The sequence below is a fragment of the Notothenia rossii genome (assembly GCF_949606895.1).
Source record: "Notothenia rossii genome assembly, chromosome: 8".
Classification (NCBI taxonomy): Eukaryota; Metazoa; Chordata; class Actinopteri; order Perciformes; family Nototheniidae; genus Notothenia; species Notothenia rossii.
Genome location: NC_136906.1, coordinates 53,360,952 through 53,380,591, shown reverse-complemented (window position 1 = coordinate 53,380,591; position 19,640 = coordinate 53,360,952). Strand labels below are relative to the sequence as shown.

The 19,640-nt window shown below is 41.2% G+C and overlaps 2 protein-coding genes across 3 annotated transcripts; one reads left to right on the top strand and one right to left on the bottom strand.

Annotated features, from left to right (window-relative positions):
* Positions 1–1,251: 1,251 nt before the first annotated feature.
* On the top strand, positions 1,252–5,434 carry LOC307016214 (uncharacterized protein; the record flags this gene model as incomplete). Its single annotated transcript, XM_079645257.1, has 5 exons — positions 1,252–1,263; positions 1,348–1,513; positions 2,822–3,091; positions 4,147–4,209; positions 5,367–5,434. 5 exons carry the CDS (start codon positions 1,252–1,254, stop codon positions 5,420–5,422), a joined length of 567 nt encoding a protein of 188 aa, XP_079501383.1. The 3' UTR covers positions 5,423–5,434.
* Positions 5,435–17,039: 11,605 nt separating this feature from the next.
* On the bottom strand, positions 17,040–18,326 carry LOC307017178 (uncharacterized protein). Of its 2 annotated transcripts, none has more exons than XM_079646719.1 (4): positions 18,241–18,326; positions 17,843–17,995; positions 17,372–17,571; positions 17,040–17,203 (listed from the first exon to the last, which is right to left on the bottom strand). In XM_079646719.1, exons 1-3 carry the CDS (start codon positions 18,275–18,277, stop codon positions 17,372–17,374), a joined length of 390 nt encoding a protein of 129 aa, XP_079502845.1. In that variant the 5' UTR covers positions 18,278–18,326; the 3' UTR covers positions 17,040–17,203. The 2 variants fall into 2 exon arrangements, with proteins under 2 accessions (XP_079502845.1, XP_079502846.1); XM_079646720.1 differs by having other exon boundaries at positions 17,843–17,983; positions 18,241–18,308.
* Between the last annotated feature and the right edge of the window lie 1,314 nt (positions 18,327–19,640).

Genomic DNA, 19,640 nt, shown 5'->3' with positions numbered 1-19,640 from the left:
ACCGTATGATCGCCCATATTGACGCACCTAATTCCTAAACTTCTAACAGATACAAAGTAAACCGATCCTTCAGCCTCATATGAGCTCTCAGACACGTTCAAAATTAAACTGTCATCGCTGTCTGAGCTTGCTGCTGTGTGCGCCATCGTGCGTTTACATGCAGATGCTGGGATCCTGAACGGTGCATCTGGAGCGCTGTGCCCGCAATGACGTCACCCATAATTTGGCCGGATTTGAAGAATCCCCGAGAAGATCCAGGAAATGGTCAACATTGAAGGGCAGATTAATGGTTATCAAAGTACAAATATCCAAAATCAGTTCAGTAACGGTTTTCAAGGGGACAATATTTACTCAAATTGATGGGTTTGGATGATGGGGGGAAATCGTGTCACAGGCTCTTTAACTACACATTTAAATAAACAGAGCACTTCCTTCACTTCCATGTTGTGTTCCATTCTTGCTTATGTACACACTTTTAGACCTTAAAGGTAGGGTATGTAAGTTTGAGAAACCGGCTCGAGATCGCTAGAATTTGAAAATACACAACCGGAGAAAATCTGCCACTTCCTTATAGAGCCCCTCCTCCAACACACACGAACGCGCACATGACCAATGAGGGCACGAGATAAGTTTGTGCACAGATGGAAGGCTGACAGGCAGGTAGGCCATCCAGTTACTTTAGCCGGGCCGGCTCAGAGGATTGGTCGTGCTTTTTACAGTATTACGGCTTCCACAGATGACATTTTTCTATGGATTTTTTGTCAAAGCACTTCATATATTCATTGCTATCGGGATGTTAAGAGCATTCCATGGAATATAACAAAAAGTGTATCTCGAGCCGGTTTTTCTAACTTACCTACCCCACTTTTAATAAGACTACATAATTGTATGTTACTACTCTATATTACTCTTACGACTGCAGCCACAACATACGGGAACGTTTTACTTCGTAGCACGCAATTTCAATTTCAACAGTGTCAAGCTATGCTTGGATTGTGTTACATTTTTAATCATGCAATAGTCATTGTAAGTGTTAACTGTTAATTGTTGAGTGGTCACACATTTGTATCTTATTGTACTTTAACTTTAAGATTATCAGGGTTTGAACTGGGACTCAGGATACTGATTTATTTGTATTTTGTGTTTGTCTATAAAATATGTTCTGCTTCTACTGTGTAACCCTTCCTGGTAAATACATGATTCTGCAAAAGCTTAACTCAGCATCTAGGTTTATGAATGGCATACAACTAGATGCTGTCAACAGTAATGTTATAGCTGTAGTTATATAGTTGTTGTTGTTTCTTTTCCATTTCTTTAAACAGTAAATATATTATTTTGTCATGACAGCTTGAGAAATTCCATGCCATTGGCTTTAAACCAGTGCTGCTTCTTGGAAGGGAGACCAGGAAGAAGGACGTCAAATGTGAAATCCTAACCCCTCGCTGCACACTGACCGCCTATGCCCAGGATTACCTTGACAAGATAGGCACTTTTTATGAGTACCTTTGTGAAGGTGAGATGCTTGCACTATATCTTCACAGTTCACAGTATTGTGTACACAAAATGTTTGTATCAATGGAGAGCTTAACATTTCCTTATAACCAACACAGTTATATGGAATGAGTTTGGATCAACTCATTTAATAAAGTCAGTTCAGTTAACAACAACTTACAGCGACTGTTTTCAATCCATCCAAATCTTGTGGGACAACAACTTGATCCAGTATTTATCCTTTGATACAACCAGAAAGCAGTCATTCGGGCCATTTATTTGGGTTTGGCAAACTATATTTTTGTGAGACAACTAACACACATCCTTTCTACCTGTTAACTGTCACTATTTTTAGCTGCAAAGTATTACAAAAGTTGAAAGTAATTGCAAAATATTTAGGGATATGGACAACGTTTGACTGTTTATTATTTTAGCAAACTACATACAATAAATACATTTTTAAACACTGAGTATGTAGCCTAATGAGACATGGCTTACTCTGCAGAGGGGACTTGTGGACCTTTAACTGTTATTTATCAGGAAATAGTTAGGCAAGTTTACGTGAATTTGAAAAACCATTTTGGGGTATTGTGCTACCACTTGCGCATTCATTGTATACAAATTGAAAGTTGTAAAGTTGTTAATGTCAAGGTAGTTAGGTTTGATGACTGAAATGTATGTTTAGGCTTGAGCCATCCCTTAAGCAATTTCCTTTTAGCAAACCGTTCCTAAACGGTTTCCTTTATCAACGCCCAAAAGGGAGAAATATTTTGAGGTTAATGGTAAGAGCACAATACATGAAGACGATCCCAGTTGACCATATATTCAGTTTGGCAGTTCTGTATTAAGGTCATGTTTCTCGGGTTGTAAACAAAAGCAGTTATCCAGTGCATCCAGAGGTCCCTTTACATTACATTTATGTTTTTATCCAAAGCGACTTGCTACTTATTTGATTGCACTTATGCAAAACACGTTTGCGTCAGTCTCATAGATTCTGAACAAAATGTGTGGATGTAAATAATGTAAGGGAACATACATGCACACGTCTATATGTTGTCTACCGACAAATTGACATGTCACATCACATGGAATGTAGACACAAATCGGAAGAATAATATTGCAAAAACAAAACCATAAATGGTTGACTGGATAAATACCACTATTTCTCTGCTATTAACTTTGACTGCACACAGTCCTATGACATGACGAGTATATTTTTGACCCTGTCTGGAAACATACCTTAAGCACGCTGTATTTCTTATTTCTAGATATGTGAGTTAACCTCTTTGTCTTAAGCAAGTAAAGACCAACATTTGTTTAACTTGCACAGGTTGGACACAGGACTCCACTGGCCAGGGGGTTGCGGAAGATCCTGAGGAAGAGACAGTCATGCTGAACCTCACACCCTGTGACCCATCTGAACCAGAAAACAACTGGCAGGAGGCAGGGACCACAGAGAGCCAGGTGCCAGAGACAAGCACCGTGCAGGTGGAGGTGCTGAAGACCCCCCCCGTGAAGCAGTGCACCACCACAGAGGTGGGGCAGGAGGAGCAGCCCCAGCGGGATGATGTGAGACAGGCTACCACCACGGAGGGCCCAGGTAATAAAATAGATAGATAGAATCGGAGGGATGAAACCTTCTTTAATGGTCACACATGCAGAGCACACAGCACACACAGTGACATTTGTTCTCTGAGATTTGCAGCTTTTATATTTATAAAAGTCAAGAGTGTTTTCCGATATTTTCCTAAAAAATTATTGTAGGTAACTTGCTTCTACAATATCTCAAAACACCTAATTGCACTTCTTGCATTTTTGGGAATAATGATTGTTCCAATAGATAAATAATAATAACAACAATAGCTTAATCGAAATAACAATTTCACCTACAATTTCATAAATATGAAAGGAAAATGGGATACTTGGGTATGTGTATATCCTTAGGTACTCGGATATAAATAAATATTAAACGTTTAGAAAAATACAGTCTTTCATTCCTGAACAGACATGTGGTTACTATATGGTTATACCTTTTTCACACAAAAATGCAAAGCAACAGCAGGCTTACTTTACATTTGATAAATCACAAAATAAAACTCCTATGTGATTTGGTTTACACACAGAAAGGGTCTTACATTGTAGCGTTGGGCAGTAGGTCGATTACATCAAAATTATTTGGCTCATGTCGTTATTGTACGAGAGGTTGATATCATTAATATTCTGGTCTACCTAAAGCAATCCCTGACCATAGGGGTAAACTTTGAAGCAACTCCTGCAACAGCGTCATGCAGCATATTTAAACTTTATACTCAAGAACTGCATTTAGATACGACACTGTCCCATAATGAACATACGGGGAATAAACTTAGGTTTTTGAATCAAAGTTAAATTCATTTAACGTTACAGCACAACATGTTAATATTTATCAAACTATTCCTTACACATAAAGTATGGAGTCAATTATATAGGCAAGACAACAAAACACCTAGAATTCATAGATCAACCTCAATTAAATCGCAATAACAAAAAAATATCTGTACCTAACACCTATTGCATCATGTGATGCTGCATTTGTGGGATGTATTTTGAAACTTGAGTTTAAGTTTAACTTGGTATACTGTATGTATATAGTAATATTTCTTCTTCAACCCACAGCTGTCAGGACAGGGTCCATGAGGGACACAGTACTTGGTCCTAGACGCAAAAAGAAAAAGTCAGGTATATTAACAGTATTAAGTATTTTGACTGATTATAAACATTTGCATGAGTCGAATTGATTGGTATTCTAATAAATCTAATAAATGTACTTTAGCAAAGTGCATGTAAACGCAGTGATTGATGCTTCTTCAGTGAGTTAACAATGCTACATTGTGACTAATAACTATAACTGATACATTATCCAAAAATCCAAAGGGCTTTAATTGTCTAATTAGACTAAAATACATACAGTCATAGTTGATAAGGTGGTGATGAGAATGCTAGGCAGTAAGGGAAGCAGCAGTGCAGTATTTTCTTTGGTCATCTCAGGCTCAGCAGTGGTATGGCCATTCAAACAAGCATCCCATGTTAGGACTGAGAGCAGCTTGGTTCCATTTCAATGATGTATATACAGTAACTTTTGACCAGTGATAACAGTGTGGTCACTTTTCATCGTGCAAGTCTGGTTGCTACTTAAGTGTTCATAGTTGTATTTATTTTATTTCTAATATGACTAATACTGTATGTGGAACCTGCTTTGATGTTCACAGATTGCTCCTACCACACTCGCCTAGAAACTTTCCCCATCAGGAGTGTAATGAAAGAAAGAATGAGAAAGGTTAGACGGGAATAAAAGTAATGCATAGGGTGTGCTTTATGATTTACAAACTTCCAACACAATTGTTTGCTAAATAGCTAATATGCGTTTGGTCTTTCCGAAATTAGAGATTTGTTTTCTTCTCTTGATAGGGAAAAGCAGAAATGTTGGTGCAGTGGGAGCCCTGTCCAGTATGGTATATATCTTCCAGTTACTTGGCTTCATGTCATCTCATGTAGTCCCATGTTGGAGAACAAACACATGATATTTAAGAAATGCAAAACATCCAAATCTACCACCAGTCCTCTTATATATTTCACTGCTGTTATTCTGAAGCAGCTGAAGTAGTGTAGGAACAAATGATTGTTTAACTTCATTGTTGTTAATGTATGTGTTTTTGTTTGTTTTTATTGTTTGTTAGAACATTTGTTTTCATTTCTATGTTCACTTTTTCTAAATGGTAAATGAAACATTTACTTATATAAATTGAGTTATAAGATGTTTGCTTCACATATGGTTTATGCTTTTTGGAAAGACGAAACCAGTAACTGTAACTAACATTATTCCATTCTGTTTTCAGTGGCAAGGAGTGGGCTCATTCCTGGCAGCCGAAGAATTCTCCGGGATAATGTATAAAAATAAAATCTGTTATTTGAACAACAGTTTTGTTTTTGCACGTTTGTTCTCTTGTTTATATGCTCCATTTGAGTCATATTTAATATGTTTCTATTAGAAATAAGATGAAAACCTCCACCAAAATGCATTTGACTTTTTAGGAAATTACAGTTGAAATACTACATGATTTCATTGTCAGTGATAGGAACACCATAACCTATTTTAAGCATATTCATGTGTGAAATCTGGTACTTTGCCATCCACTGCCTTATCTAATTTGTTTAACTTCCGAAGTATAACGCTTTGGAGGTAGGCTTGCATATAAAGCGTCTTTGGGTTTCAGAAAAGCGCTCTAAAAATAAAATGTATTATTATTATATCATTTAATTATAGGCCTAATTAAAATGATCCTGATCTGGATCACTGGTTTTGCTACTACATTTGAAAGCTTTTGGGGACAAATGCTTGAGATATTAAAATGGTAGTGATTACTTTGAATTTTCTTTTTCACTTATTGAAAACCACAACTCGAGTTATCTGGAAAGTTATCCACATCTCATCACCACGTTGTCACGGCGACCCTTTGTCACGTCACAGATACGGTACCCGAACTCAGATCGCCACCCAAACGATACTGCCGTTGCTAAGGAGGCAAAAGTGCAAATTTGTATTTTATATTTTTTTAAACACAGGGTTTGGTTTCGGATTGCGCCCGATTGACGGATTTCTGAAAGGGAATGGAGCCTATACGGCCGTCAACGCAAGACAAGTCGAACGAGTCCACGCACACACGCCGGAAGAACTACAAATATGTCAGCTCTGTGTACTTCGTAACGATTGTTGGGCGCGTATCTAATGGGAATTGTAGTTTGTAGCACTGCTCTCATATCATTTCAATGGGTTAACTTTCTATTCTTCTGTGTTTTTGTATGTTTTGAGCTGAGGTGCCAACTCAACATACAATGTTGATGAAATGAATGACATTTGGTGATGATTCATGGTTTTTGTGTTAATGTAATAGCAGTTAAAACAGGACCGGTCAAATTTGACCGCGAACACCAAAGTTCGATGAAAGGCGTGTAAGCCAAAAAAACCTTATTCTGGTTCCATCATGGGTAACCCCACCCATCCTCTCCACCTGCAGCTGGACAGACAGGAGCTCCTTCTTCAACAGACTGCTGCAGCTCCGCTGTCACAGGAACCGATACAGGAAAACATTCCTGCCCACTGCAATGACTCTGTACACAACACGTTCTCACTCCCAACCGGTCACATGTTGACGAACGGTCAACTCCTTGCAGTATCAATACTAATTCGGCTGACTTTCATATTTGATCCAATCGGTATATTGGTATATTTACACCATAACGGTGCACAGCTGATAGAAAGGGACACCTAGTGGTTAAAGCACGTTATTGAAATGTATTATTTTTATTATTAGATATTAATAGGAGACACAGACAGACAAACTAATAAGGCTTTATTTAAACATTAAAGAATACTTTAGGTTAAGGTCTTATTTTGAATAAGAAAAAAGCTTACTAAATGATTTACAAATAAACACCACTGCATATTTACAACTGTTACACATGCTGATGTAACGCACATGTTTCCAACTTGGGATCAATAAAGTATATCTTATCTTAAGATGATCGATGGCTACTGCCATATTTGCAAAATTTGCCTCTGAACCTTGACAAGTGCATGTTTCAGGCTTATCAATTTACAACAGGAGGGGTCACAGACATAAGACGAGCTGTTAAATAAAGGGTATGTGGGTATATATACCCACATGACAGCTAAGGTCAGAAGAGCTTTATTATTTACATTATATTATATATATAATTTATATTATATTATATATATTATATTAATTATTTTATATATATTAATGGGCATAATGGGCAGCATTAATATATATATTAATGCTGCCCATTATGGGCACAAGCAATTTTCCCCCATTTATTAATTATATGTTTTAAATGTGAGTGTTTCCTATCCCCGAAACCTCCAGGGATGTACACAGTTTAATACTGGCAACTTCTTATTATGGGAAATATGAAAACGTCTTTTAAAACTACAATTCCCAGCAGAGACGCGCCATAGAACATGTTGCGAAACACACAATATTGTGTAGTTACTACACAGTTACTACATTTGTAGTTCTGGGGACGGGGTGGGGGAGGGGGTGGACCCGTTAAAATCCAGTTTTGGACAGTCTGCCGTGGTTCCATCCATCCATCCATCGATCTTCTCCCGCTTATCCGTGGTCGGGTCGCGGAGGTAGCAGTTCCAGCAGAGAGCCCCAAACTTTCTTTTCCCTGGCCACATCAACCAGCTCTGACTGGGGGATCCCAAGGCGCTCCCAGGCCAGCGAAGAGATATAATCCCTCCACCTGGTTCTAGGTCTACCCCTTGGTCTCTTCCCAGCTGGACGTGCCTGGAACACCTCCCTAGAGAGGCGCCCAGGTGGCATCCTAACTAGGTGCCCGAACCACCTCAACTGGCTCCTTTTGACGCGAAGGAGGAGCGGTTAAACTCCGAGTCCCTCCCGGATGACCGAACTTCTCACCTTATCCCTAAGGGAGACACCAGCCACCCTGTGGAGAAAACCCATCTCGGCCGCTTGTACCCGCGATCTCGTTCTTTCGGTCATGACCCATCCTTCATGACCATAGGTGAGGGTAGGAACGAAAATGGCGCGGTAGACAGAGAGCTTTGCCTTCTGGCTCAGCTCCCTTTTCGTCACAACGGTGCGGTAAAGCGACTGCAGTACCGCTCCCGCTGCTCCGATTCTCCGACCCATCTCACGCTCCATTGTTCCCTCACTCGAGAACAAGACCCCGAGATACTTGAACTCCTTCACTTGGGGTAAGGACTCATTCCCTACTTGGAGTGGACAGTCCATCGGTTTCCTGCTGAGAACCATGGCCTCAGATTTGGAGGTGCTGATCCTCATCCCAGCCGCTTCACACTCGGTTGCGAACCGATCCAGTGAGTGCTGAAGGTCGCAGACCGATGAAGCCATCAGAACCACATCATCTGCAAAAAGCAGTGGTGCAATCCTTAGTCCACCGAACTGCAAACCCCCTCCCCCACGACTACGCCTCGAAGTTCGATCCATGTATATTACAAACAGGATTGGTGACAAAGCGCAGCCCTGGCGGAGGCCAACCCTCACCTGAAATTGGTCCGACTTACTGCCGAGGACCCGGACACAGCTCTTGCTTTGGGAGTACAGAGATTGGATGGCCCTGAGTAGAGACCCCCTCACCCCATACTCCCGCAGCACCTCCCACAGTGACTCCCTGGGAACCCGGTCATACGCCTTCTCCAAGTCTACAAAACACATGTAGACTGGATAAGCGTACTCCCAGGCCCACTCCAGGATCCTTGCGAGAGTAAAAAGCTGATCCGTCGTTCCACGACCAGGACGGAATCCGCATTGTTCCTCCTCAATCTGAGGTTCGACAATCGGCCTGACCCTCCTTTCGAGTCTTCGAGTAAACTTTCCCGGGGAGGCTGAGTAGTGTGATGCCTCTGTAATTGGCACACACCCTCTGATCCCCCTTTTTAAAAAGGGGAACCACCACCCCGGTCTGCCACTCCTTCGGTACTGTTTCCGACTTCCACGCAACGTTGATGAGACGTGTCAACCATGACAGTCCCTCAACACCCAGAGCCTTCAGCATTTCTGGGCGGATCTCATCCACCCCCGGGGCTTTGCCACTGTGAAGTTGTTTGACGACCTCAGTGACCTCCCCCCGGGAGATTGGTGTCGATCCCCCTTCATACTCCAGCTCTGCCTCTAACATAGAGGGCGGAGTTGTCGGGTTCAGGAGTTCCTCAAAGTGCTCCTTCAAACGCCCTAACACTCCATCAGTTGAGGTCAACAACGTCCCATCCTTACTGTTCACAGCTTGGATGTTTCCCTGCTTCCCCCTCCTGAGGTGTCGGACTGTTTCCAGAACAACTTTGGTGCCGCCCGAAAGTCCTTTTCCATGTCTTCTCCGAACTTTTCCCACACCCGCTGCTTTGCCTCGGCCACGGCTGAGGCTGCTGCCCTTCGGGCCTGTCGGTACCTTGCAACTGCCTCGGGAGTACCCCGGGATAACAAATCCCTGAAGTCCTCCTTCTTCAGTCGGACGGCTTCCCTGACCACCGGTGCCCACCAGGAGGTTCGAGGGTTCCCGCCCCTTGAGGCACCTAGGACCTTGAGACCACAGCTCCCCGCCGCGGCTTCGGAAATAAAGGCTTTGAACACCGACCACTCTGGTTCAATGTCCCCAACCTCCACAGGAATGCCCGAAGAGCTCCGCCGGAGGTGTGGGTTGAAGGCCTCCTGAACTTGGGCCTCCTCCAGATGTTCCCAGTTCACCCGAACTACACGTTTGGGCTTACCAGTTCTATCCAGAGGCTTCCCCCGCCACTCGACCCAACTCACCACCAAATGGTGATCAGTTGACAACTCCGCCCCTCTCTTTACCCGAGTGTCCAAAACATACGGCCTAAGGTCCGATGATACGATAACAAAATCGATCATGGACCTTCTGACTAGGGTGCTCTGGTACCACGTACACTTATGAGCATCCTTATGTTCGAACATGGTGTTTGTTATGGCCAATCCATGACTAGCACAGAAGTCCAGTAACAAACCACCACTCCGGTTCAGATCAGGGTGGCCGTTCCTCCCAATCACTCCCCTCCAAGTGTCTCCATCATTGCCCACATGTGCGTTGAAGTCTCCCAGCAAGATTAAAGAGTCCCCTTCAGGAGCCCCATACAGGACTCTTTACAGGGTCTCCAAGAAGGCCGTATACTCTGAACTGCTGTTGGGTGCATAAGCACACACAACAGTCAGAGTTTTCCCCCCCATAACCCGCAGGCGTAGGGAGGCGACCCTCTCGTCCACTGGGGTAGACTCCAACAACGAAGCACCGGGTCTGGTCCGTCGAGACCCTCTGCCTTCACTGCCACCCTTCTGGCAGTGCACCCGACCCCATCGCTGTTTCCCGTAGGTGGTGGGCCCGCGAGACGGAGACGGGCGGGCCGTGGTTCCATCCCATTTCAAAGTGCTGTTCGACGCTCGGCGTAACCCTCGGCGCACACTCAAACATCCAATCAGAGCTTGAGGACTATCACGGGGTTCGTCCATGGATGGGTTTGTCAAGTGAAGCGGAGAGAATACTTACTTCCGGGTGTAAAATTCTCTAAAGCAAATGAGCTGCTCCAACCCTCGGTCCTGACGGACTCCAACTTGTGTTTATTAATCAAACAAATAAATACACACAAGGATACTTATGTGTTGTTGAGTAAATAACAGTGTGTGGTTTAGAAAAGAATACAAAATTAGAAGGAAAAAACGATGAAACAATACAGATTTCAGTATTCTGTGCCCCTACTCTCCCCATAACTGACGGCAACAAAAGTCCTACATTATTCAATTAAAATAAAGAAGTAAAAACAATAAGTGTGGCATGATATTGAGTAAGAAAAAGGTTGATAAACGCTGTGAGAATGGATCTGCGGAGAGCATTTCGCCGCGATCCCAACGTGTCTATTACCAACGTTCAGGGAGCTCTCTGCAAGTCAGTGACGGGGAGGGGCCCTGACCGTCCGTCAACATGTGACGGGTTGGGAGTGAGAACGTGTGGCTGTACAACAAATCACCTCTGGCTGGAAGAGAACTCTCTGCTCCATAGTTTCTCTCTTCACTGTACATTTTACATATTCAGTGTAATATTTAATATTCCATCTGTCACATAGTTATGTAAATATAATACCTTCCATATCTTGTTATTGCTCATTAGTAAATTCAACATGTATATTTTCTTCTTTATTTCTTGTCTTTTTATTTGTATTGTATAATGCCATGTGTTTTAATGCTGCTGCAATGCAAAGATTTCCCAAATTGGGATCAACAAAGTTCTATCTTATCTTAAACCAACAACCAGTGTTCCGGATGAGGATCATCTCTTTACAAAAATATTCAAGTGCTAACCCATATTGTTACTTCTAAATGAATTTATTTCCAAACGCATTATAATGCAGTGTGATGTAAACAACAAAAAGTACCATAGATGTATGCTTAATTTATATTTATTCATCAACCAACCACATCAATAACATTGTTTTTAAAACAATAAAATGGTCCTCTCTGGCAATGGTTTACTTATGTGTTTCACCACAATACAAGTAAAAGGCCACCATAAGGGTGTATGTCTTGACTCTAGAGCGTTGGAGTTAGTCTAACATGAAAAGCATGGACAACAGAACCTAAAATGTAAATGTAAATGCAACCGAAGAGACAGAGAAGAAGCACAGCAGTGTCTACAAGGACCACTATTGCGGTAAGCATGTTGTAACTTCCGGTTGTTGTTGTCATCTCCGGGTATCCCGTGTGCCTGTTCTGTTGCTGATAGCTTATTATCTTAACTTAATCGATCGTTTTAAAACTCTTGATCACGGCAACTGTCTGACGTTGTAATCACACGTTACTACAGCTTAAGCACTCACAAACTCTCCTTCTCTTAGCGACTGTAACTCCACAGTTGCCTACACTCTTTTCGGGTTTGCTAACGGTAGCTACTTTAGCTTGATAGCTAGCCATGGCTCTTTCCCCACCCTCGGGTACTATTTCCTGCTCTAACTATCTCATGTTTGGTTACTTCCCTACCTCCTTTACTGGTACCGATACATGTGTTAAATGTAGTATAGTTGTTAGGTTGGAGGTGGGAATCATAGCCATAGAAGCCCGGCTCCGCATCTTAGAAAATAACTCAGCTGCAGTAAAGTCCATGTTAGCCGGTGCGGACCGGCAAAAGGTAGCTCCTCTTAGCCGTCCCCCGGCAACTCCCGAGCAGCAGGGAGATTGGGTGACTGTTCAGAAGGGGCATAACGCGAAACCCACAGGTCCCCACCAACCCGTTCACGTATCTAACAGATATTCCCCACTCAGCGAGACACCCGCTGAGAAGCCAACTCTGGTTATTGGTAGCTCTATTATGAGACACGTGAATTTAGAGACCGAAGCGTCCACAGTCACATGCATTCCGGGGGCCAGAGCGGGCGACGTTGAGGCACATCTTAAACTGCTGGCTAAAAATAAACGTAAATACAGTAGGATTGTTATTCACGTCGGTGGTAATGATGTTCGTTTACGCCAATCAGAATGCACCAAACTTAATGTGGCGTCGGTGTGTAGTTATGCTAAAACAATGTCGGACACCGTAATCTTCTCTGGTCCCCTCCCCAATCTGATCAATGATGACATGTATAGCCGCATGTCATCATTTCAGCGCTGGTTGTCTTGGTGGTGCCCAGCAAACGATGTGGGCTTCGTGAATAATTGGACAGCCTTCTGGGGAAAACCTGGTCTGATTAAGAGAGACGGCATTCATCCTACTTTGGAAGGTGCAAATCTCATTTCGGCAAACATTTCAGGGCTTTGTGGACTTAATCCATGACAAACTGGAGTTGAGACCAGGAGGCAGAGTCGCAGTCTTACACGCTTCTCTGCGCTCTCTCCTAGGCAGTCATCCATAGGAATCCCGAACCCAATAAAATACCCAATATTAACGGTGTGTGTGTCTGCCCAAGGACAATTTAAGGTAAAACCTAATAGAGGTGTCATACATAATAACCTAATAAAAGTAAATGTAACAACTACTACAGTGCAACAAAACAGGAAGATTAAATGTGGTCTCTTAAACATAAGATCTCTAGCATCTAAAGCAATACTGGTAAATGATTTAATATCAGATTATAATATTGATATATGCTGTCTCACTGAAACTTGGTTGAGACATGAAGAATATGTCAGCATAAATGAGGCCACTCCACCCAGCCATATCAATACTCATATTGCCCGAGGCACGGGCCGAGGAGGTGGAGTTGCAGCAATCTTTGACTCAAGTTTACTTATCAATACTAAACAAAAATTAAATTATACCTCCTTTGAAAGCCTCATTTTCAGTCTTACGCATCCGACCTGGAAAACTTTGCAGCCAATCTTATTTGTTACAGTGTACCGTGCACCAGGTCCTTATTCAGAATTCTTATCAGAATTCTCTGAGTTTTTATCAACTTTGGTACTTAAAACAGATAAAGTAATTATCGTAGGTGACTTTAATATTCATGTTGACGATGATAAAAATAGCCTTACTGTTGCATTTAACTCTATATTAGATTCTGTTGGTTTCTGTCAGAGTGTAAATAAACCAACCCACTGCTATAATCACACTCTTGACCTTGTTCTGACTTATGGTATTGAAATTGAGCAACTATTAGTCGAACCGCATAATCCTGCTTTATCCGACCATTTCTTAGTAACTTTTGAAGTACTGTTACTAGACTACAAAGCATTAGCCAAAAGCTCCTGCAGCAGAAACCTGTTAGTGCTATAGCCAAATTTAAGGAAGAGATTCCACCAATACTTAACTCGATAGCATGTCTGCATGTAGGGGAGGAAACTTATACAAAATGTACACCACCCCAAATTGATCATGTTGTTGATAGTGCTACAGATGCGCTGCGAATAAAATTAGACTCTGTTGCTCCTTTGAAAAAGAAGAAAATAAAACAACATAGATTAGCTCCATGGCATAATGCCGAAACCCGCAAAATAAAGCAAAAGTCGAGACAACTTGAAAGGATATGGCGTTCCACTAAACTTGAAGAATCTCGTTTAATTTGGCATATTACTCTCAATGAATATAAGAAAGCACTGCGTAAAGCGAGAGCAGCCTACTACTCTTCATTAATAGATGAGAATAAGAATAATGCAAGATTTCTTTTCAGCACTGTAGCCAGGCTGACAGAGAGCCACAGCTCGACTGAGCCTTCTATTCCCATAGCACTCAGTAGTAATGATTTTATGTGCTTTTTTAACGATAAAATTGTTACTCTTAGAAACAAAATCAATGACCTCTTGCCTTTGAACAGTATTGTGTTATCAACAGCTCCCGGAAACGTAAGTTCTAATATTACACTAGATAGTAAACTAGAATGCTTTTCAGCCATAAACCTTGAACAATTAAATTCAATGATTCTCTCTTCTAAACCATCAACGTGTATCTTAGACCCGATTCCAACTAAGCTGTTAAAATAAGTTTTTCCATTAATTAGCACTTCTTTATTAAATATTATGAATATGTCTTTATTATCAGGCTGTGTTCCACAATCATTCAAAGTAGCAGTGATAAAACCGCTTCTTAAAAAGCACAACCTCGATCCAGAGGTTTTAGCCAACTATAGACCTATTTCTAATCTTCCGTTCCTCTCAAAGATTCTTGAGAAAGCAGTCGCAAAACAGCTGTGATTACTTAAAAAACTATGATTTATTTGAAGATTTTCAGTCTGGCTTTAGAACACAACATAGCACAGAGACAGCTCTGGTTAAAGTCACAAATGACATTCTAATAGCCTCTGACAAGGGACTTGTCTTTATTCTTGTCTTGCTCGATCTTAGTGCTGCATTTGATACTATCGACCATGATATCCTATTGCAAAGACTAGAGCACTTAGTTGGCATACAGGGAACTGCTCTAGGCTGGTTTAGGTCCTATCTATCTGAACGCTCTCAGTTTGTACGTGTCAACGATGAATCTTCCATGCAAACCAAAGTTAGCCATGGAGTGCCACAGGGCTCAGTGCTTGGACCTATTTTGTTCACACTATATATGCTTCCGTTTGGCAATATTGAAGGGAATCATTCTGTAAACTTTCATTGTTATGCGGATGATACTCAACTATATTTATCAATCAAGCCTGATGAAATTAATCATCTAAATAAAATTCAAGACTGCCTCAAGGACTTAAAAACGTGGATGACCTTACATTTTTTTATGTTAAACACGACCAAAACTGAAGTTATTGTACTTGGCCCGAAGAATCTACGAAACAAATTATCTAAAGATATATTAACTATGGATGGCATTAATTTGGCCTCCAGTGAGACTGTAAGGAATCTTGGTGTTATATTTGATCAGGATTTATCCTTTAACACCCACATAAAATCAATTTCAAGGACCGCCTACTTCCATCTACGTAACATTGCAAAAATCAGGCATATCTTGCCTCAAAACGATGCAGAGAAACTAGTCCATGCATTTGTTACTTCAAGGCTGGATTATTGTAACTCCTTATTATCAGGGTGTACCAAGAAGTCAGTCAAGTCGCTTCAGCTGATTCAAAATGCTGCAGCTCGTGTACTAACCAGAGTTAGGAAAAGGGACCACATTACTCCTGTTCTGGCTGCCTTACACTGGCTCCCTATAGAACACAGGATAGAATTTAAAATTCTTCTTCTCGCCTACAAAGCCCTTAATGGGCAGGCGCCATCTTACCTTAAAGAACTCATTATACCCTATTGTCCCACTAGGGCATTGCGTTCCAAGAATGCAGGGTTGTTGGTTGTTCCTAGAGTCTCTAAAAGTACAATGGGAGCCAGAGCCTTTTCTTATCAAGCTCCACTTTTGTGGAATCAGCTTCCAGTTTGTGTTCGGACGGCAGACACCCTATCCGTTTTTAAGAGTGCGCTTAAGACCTTCCTTTTTGATAAAGCTTATAGTTAGGGCTGATTAGATTCAGCCCCTAGTTTTGCTGATATAGGCTTAGTTTGTCGGGGGACATCTTACTTCTTCCTTCTCTCTGTCTATATCTGTGTACTCTCATGTTCCGATTAACCCAGCTTCCCCAAATTTCTTTTGGGGAAAGAGAATTGCACGTCTGTCCGTCCTGGGAGAGGGATCCCTCCTCTGTTGCTCTCCCTGAGGTTTCTCCCATTTTTCCCTTTAAACTGTGGGTTTTCTCTGGAAGTTTTTCCTTGTACGATGTGAGGGTCTAAGGACAGAGGATGTCGTATTGTCATACTGATATTCTGTACAAACTGTGAAGTCCACTGAGACAAATGTAACATTTGTGATATTGGGCTATATAAATAAACATTGATTGATTGATTGATAAAATCAAGTTATGCAAACGGTTATAACATACAGTATTAAGAAATCATACAACACAACAATTTTTTTTATGATTTAACTATGTATATTAAACATGTACATTCTATGTGTAAATCAAATATAACAATTTATAACAATGTATTATTTGGTTTTGAGAACAACAATGAGGTGATTCACCAAATAAACTATTTGTTGTTTATCTCAATGTCCCTAATTATACATCCTAAAAGACTGTGCATTGTACATGTTGATTGAAGTACTTCAATCAATCAGGTTAATAGCTGGAGACCAAAAAGGAAATATAACTGACAAAGCAATTAAAGCAAGTAACACAAAAGAAACAAAAATGAACAATTAGAGGAAAGCTGTTATTGGCCTGCGGTGTAACAGGTGCAGTGATATAAAGTTAATGACAGGTAAATCCTATAAGATATCGAAAATAATAATGCATAGGCATCCCGTTCTGGGAAAAAAGGGAAAGACCTCCTGCTCTTGGACAATGATGTGCTCACCAAGTTGTATGATAACCAGCAAGATATACTTGGAGATTTAGGAATGTCCATTCTTGTGTTTCAAAAAGGATCAAAAGTGAATGGTTCATTGCTCAGGATGCATTCCAGAGACGCTGAGCATTTTCTTCAATACAATTTAAGTTGTGTACAAGTGAAAGGTTTGGCCTGATGCTGCGGCATAGGGAAAAGTCATATGGTCAACATATTCAAGGGTGATCTTCCATTGAGGAGTATGAATACAATCTCTAAATATAAAGTCAGTAAAGTATTTACATTTCTGATAGCACATCAAGTCTTGGTGGATATTCGTGCTTGAGAGCAGCAGCAATCTGGGGAAATACAGAGAAACAAAAAAGAGGGGCGGATCAGAAACCAAATTTGAGGTTTTTGAATACACAATGTATGTTTAGCATTAATGAATACAAAAGTAACAGCAACATGTCTAGGTTGAGGCTAAATCTACAAAGATACTGTACATTAATTCATAAGTAAATTACCTAAATGATGTTTCCTTCTTCATCTTCACTGGTGTCTGGACTGCTTAGGCCACTTTGACTTTCCTCTTCATGTTGAAGGAAACAAGCATCAGGACCTAAAGCAGTCTTGTACTGCTGCAGTACCACCTGCAACCTCTCCAACGCCTCAGCATGCTTCCTTCTTAGGGTGCACCCAAGTCCTCCATTCCCCTGGTCTACATCTGAAAATACACAAAATATTGTTATATGGACATACTATAAAGTAAGATTGCTTCACGAGGCCAGAGCACTTCAATGGAGTATATTCTCTCCCATGTATATATATAGATGATTGTCACTGCCAAGGGACTTCATTATGTAAAATGGCCGGGTCGAATGGGCAAAGGCCATTATACTCCATCCAATTTCTTTGACCAAGAATGATTTGGGCTGACTTTTTTTCCTTTAAAACTCATACTTTACAAGGTAGGTTAAGTTTTGCTTTCAACTTACCTTCCTCAGCCACCTTATATTTTAGAGCAACTGCCATGTTCTGCAACCATGTGCAATGCTGCGCCATCTCCCACAATAGGATGCCTTTCTCCTCTTGCAGTCTCCGTGTAAGCATGACTTGATCAAGTATCTTTTTCTTGGCTGTAAAGTTAGCTAAAATCCAATCACAGTTATGTATATACATGAATCACATTTTCATTATAGCATAACAATATGTTTAAAACTCCAAACATGTACTTTCAAAATAATCAAATGTATACACAATAAGAAAACTGAAGATATACCCTTACACTAAATGAACGTTCTAACACTCTACATGATATGTGCATAACTCAGCAAGGTATACCTTCATATAACAGAACTTCAAATGAATTATTATGAAATATCTGAAAACTGACCCATGCCATGAACTTCCCACGGCCACAGCGCGGACATGATGCTCCCTCCAGAGAGGGAATGCTCCACCGCAGCAACATCTATGCCTCTGGCATTTGTTGTCTGCAAGCTTCCTTCGAAGTCGATGGAGGAGCTTGCTGCTGTCTTAAAAAGACCTGAAGTAGTGGGATAGGGATATGTGACAAACTATATTTGCAAGTGCAAAAAATATATATAATTCAGTAGGTTGAATCTGCAACCTAAAACATTATATTGTTATACCATTCTGTCGGTGAAGGGATTGCTTCCGGTGCCTCACACTTAGGTAAAGCCCCTCAATGCTTGCTGCAGTGCTGTTTGAAGGATGTCTTCAGAAGTACCCGATGTTTCTGATGTTCCTGTAGAAATAATATTGGCAGTAAAATGTACTGTTACACAACACGTAACGGTTTTGAGAATCAAAGTTGTGCAACATATTTAACACCTTTTAACACAAATTGATTGTACAACTATGAAAACCGGAACATATCAGAGATAAACATGGACACATAGTTGGCTTGCTATTGCTTGAAGATTATGTCCCTGTCTACTGAAATCCAGTGAGGGTCCCATTACGTGGCATGAAAAATCAGCCTTATTGCCTTAAAATTGGCTGCTCTTTAGGATCAAATCTGTAAATTCAAACAGTCATGGACAATGATATGTAGCTGGTGTTATCTCGTCGTGCTTACCAGATGCCCATTCCTTCACGTCGGAAATCCACGTCGACACCATGTCATCTGAGACACAATGTAGCTCCGTCTTGAGTTCCTCAAGACTTGCAGTCTCTTCCAGGAGCCTCTTACTAGTTTGATAAACAGTAGACAATGGACATTTATCAAGATTAAAACATGCTATGATTAACAACAAGCCATGTGCAAATGACAAAGGACACAACAACACCTTTAATAGGAGGCTCACCTTCACAAATCTTGTGGAAAGTGCCTGATGAAGGGAGTCACCTTTATTCCTGTTCCATCCCATTGCATGCACTGTGAGCATGTCCAGTCGTGCTTTTGAAAGCAATAATGAGGTTATGATGTGTCATCTAAAAAAGTATGCAATAATAGGGCAAAACCTTCCACTCACCTGCTTTGGACATGTAGTTTGTTGTCAGGGCACAACTGGACAGATAGCTGTTGACCTGCTCCACCTCTTCCCCAGCGGTCATCCCTGCTCCCTCCTGGTTCTTCCCACTCCGTATAATCTGAAGGTAAAAGGTTGCTGGAATTGTTGTGAGAGGCTACATACTACTATACTAAACAGTATAGCTTAGATATTTACTACTTCAGTATTATAAATATAAAAAATATAAATGTACGTGATACAAAAATATTTCACATAACTCGCATTTGTTCGCATGGGCTCGAGCATGCATTACACT